Source organism: Etheostoma spectabile, chromosome 17 (assembly GCF_008692095.1).
Source record: "Etheostoma spectabile isolate EspeVRDwgs_2016 chromosome 17, UIUC_Espe_1.0, whole genome shotgun sequence".
In the NCBI taxonomy this organism is placed as follows: Eukaryota; Metazoa; Chordata; class Actinopteri; order Perciformes; family Percidae; genus Etheostoma; species Etheostoma spectabile.
Window position 1 is genome coordinate 5133982 of NC_045749.1, and position 2059 is coordinate 5136040.

Consider the following 2059-nt stretch of genomic DNA (forward strand, 5'->3'; position numbering starts at 1 on the left):
TTTTCTTTTTTTTAAACACATTGATTACGGGTGCTCAGACTGAGATACATTTTAATAGGCATATTTTATATTTGAATGCAGTGAAGCTGATCCTGATGACAAACAACCGGCTTCAACAAATTATTTCAACTCTACTTTCAGTGTCCCTGTCTTCATGTCAGAATTAAACAACTTACCTCTCCTATCCCTTCTAGCACCCTGACAGCAATGAGGTAGCTTGCCCCCAGGTCAGCAGCCACAGGAGTGAGCAGTGTAAAAACTACAGTTCCCAGGATTCCAAAGCCCATCAGCCACTTGGGTCCAAAGCGACCAGACAGATAGCCCCCGGGGATCTGTGTCAAGATGTAGCCGTAGAAAAAGGAGCCCAGGATCCATCCCTGTGTTTGAGAGTCCCAGTCGTATACACTGGCCTGTCAGTGGAAGAGTTAAGAATTATATTAGGAAAAAAGCAAGGTCAAATATTATGAAGCGTTACTGAAGAATAGAGAATACAGTGTTCCTGGTTGTTTGGAAATACCAATGCTTTAGTGTACATGTGTATGTGCTTTCATTAGTCAATATGTGCATTTGTTGAATCTGTTTGATGCTTTCTCTCATTTTTTTTTTTCTATTTTCATCTTTACTGAAACCCCTGAAGTCAATCTCTAACATGACCACATAACACACGCACATTCAGAATTGGAAAGGGATTTATTGCCAAGTATGTTTTTTATACATAGAAGGAATTTGTCATGGTGTTGTTGGTGCATGTCACACATTCTCTAAATATGAGAAGGATAATGAGAATATAAACAAAAGATTCAACCACACAGTAAGTATAGACAAGACTTCAGTTGTGGACTGTGTCCTAGCATTGCTATGTCGTGTCTGTATAAAATGATTGTTAGCAAAGCTTGTCAATAGTAACACATGATAAACTACCCAACTAAAATTACAGCATCATTGCTGAACTGTTCTTACATAACTGCAAGAGCACTTCTGTTCTGTGTTCATGGGTACCTTGACAGAGGTATGAGGGATTCTTACATACGCTAGTATTTTTGATGTTGCCATGTCATACCAGATGAAAAACTCTAAAAAATAGCTACTATCAGCCCAGAATGCCATTTGCCCCAATTCATCTTTTCCAAGACAAACTGCTGAATATCAAATGTCAAATCTGGTCTCCCTATTCACATAATCCTTGAATGGCATGATGTACAATATGTTTTTTTTCTCAATGGACAGCAGAAAAATAGGGCTTAATACATGGCTTTCTTTACTAACCATTGTTTTCAAAGGGGGCATTTTGAAGCCAACAAGAGTTTGCCATCTGGAGTGAGTACTGGTGTGATCGGTTCGGGTCTTTCAACCTTTAAATTGTTTTAATGCAATACGATACAAAACAGTACATTTCTAAATCTCCACCAAGGAACACACAAGGAGAAGTGAAATGACACACTGAAAGCCCAAATATCTGTGAAATGAATAACTGAATGAATGTTCAGCTGCATTGTTGATACTTGGTAAAATTGACTTAATTTATCAAGAAATGGCTCTTATGTGGGATTACACAGTTGAACCAGTTTTCATCATTAGTCTTACTAAGTTGCGCTCTCGTTCTGGCTCTCACCGTGTGGTTGTGTTTGGGCCGTGCAGGGTTGGCATGAGCAGGACACACTGAGCTGCTGTGGTTGGTGCTGGATTGGTGGGTGTTGTTAAGCATATCCACCATGGCCACACTGAGATTCACCCGCAAGGAGTAGACCACAAAGAAGCCAAATGAGGAGAGCAGCGCCAGGCCATAGCGCGATGAACAACATGCTGGGGCTACAGGATAAGTAAGAAACAGAAATAATAATGAATATAACACTGAACATAATCCATCAAGTCTAAGGTACACTACCGGTCAAAAGTTTGGGGTCACAAATTTCCATACCACTCCATTATAGACAGAATACCAGCTGATCTGAGTGGGGGGCTGATCTTTAATGCAATAAATATATTTACCATTATCAGCAATAATTAATCCAATCTTCCAAAGGCACATTCTGTTTACTAATCTGATATTATCTAAAAA

The 2059-nt window shown here is 39.4% G+C and overlaps 1 protein-coding gene across 1 annotated transcript in view; it reads right to left on the minus strand.

Annotated features, from left to right (window-relative positions):
- slc17a5 (solute carrier family 17 member 5) overlaps positions 1 to 2059 on the minus strand; it is a 12981-nt gene that overhangs the window by 9323 nt on the left and 1599 nt on the right. The window contains exons 2-3 of the mRNA XM_032541009.1: positions 1613 to 1809; positions 177 to 410 (exon numbers count right to left, since the gene is read on the minus strand). Coding sequence (XP_032396900.1) covers positions 177 to 410; positions 1613 to 1809 — 431 coding nt within the window. The remainder of the gene's footprint in view (positions 1 to 176; positions 411 to 1612; positions 1810 to 2059) is intronic.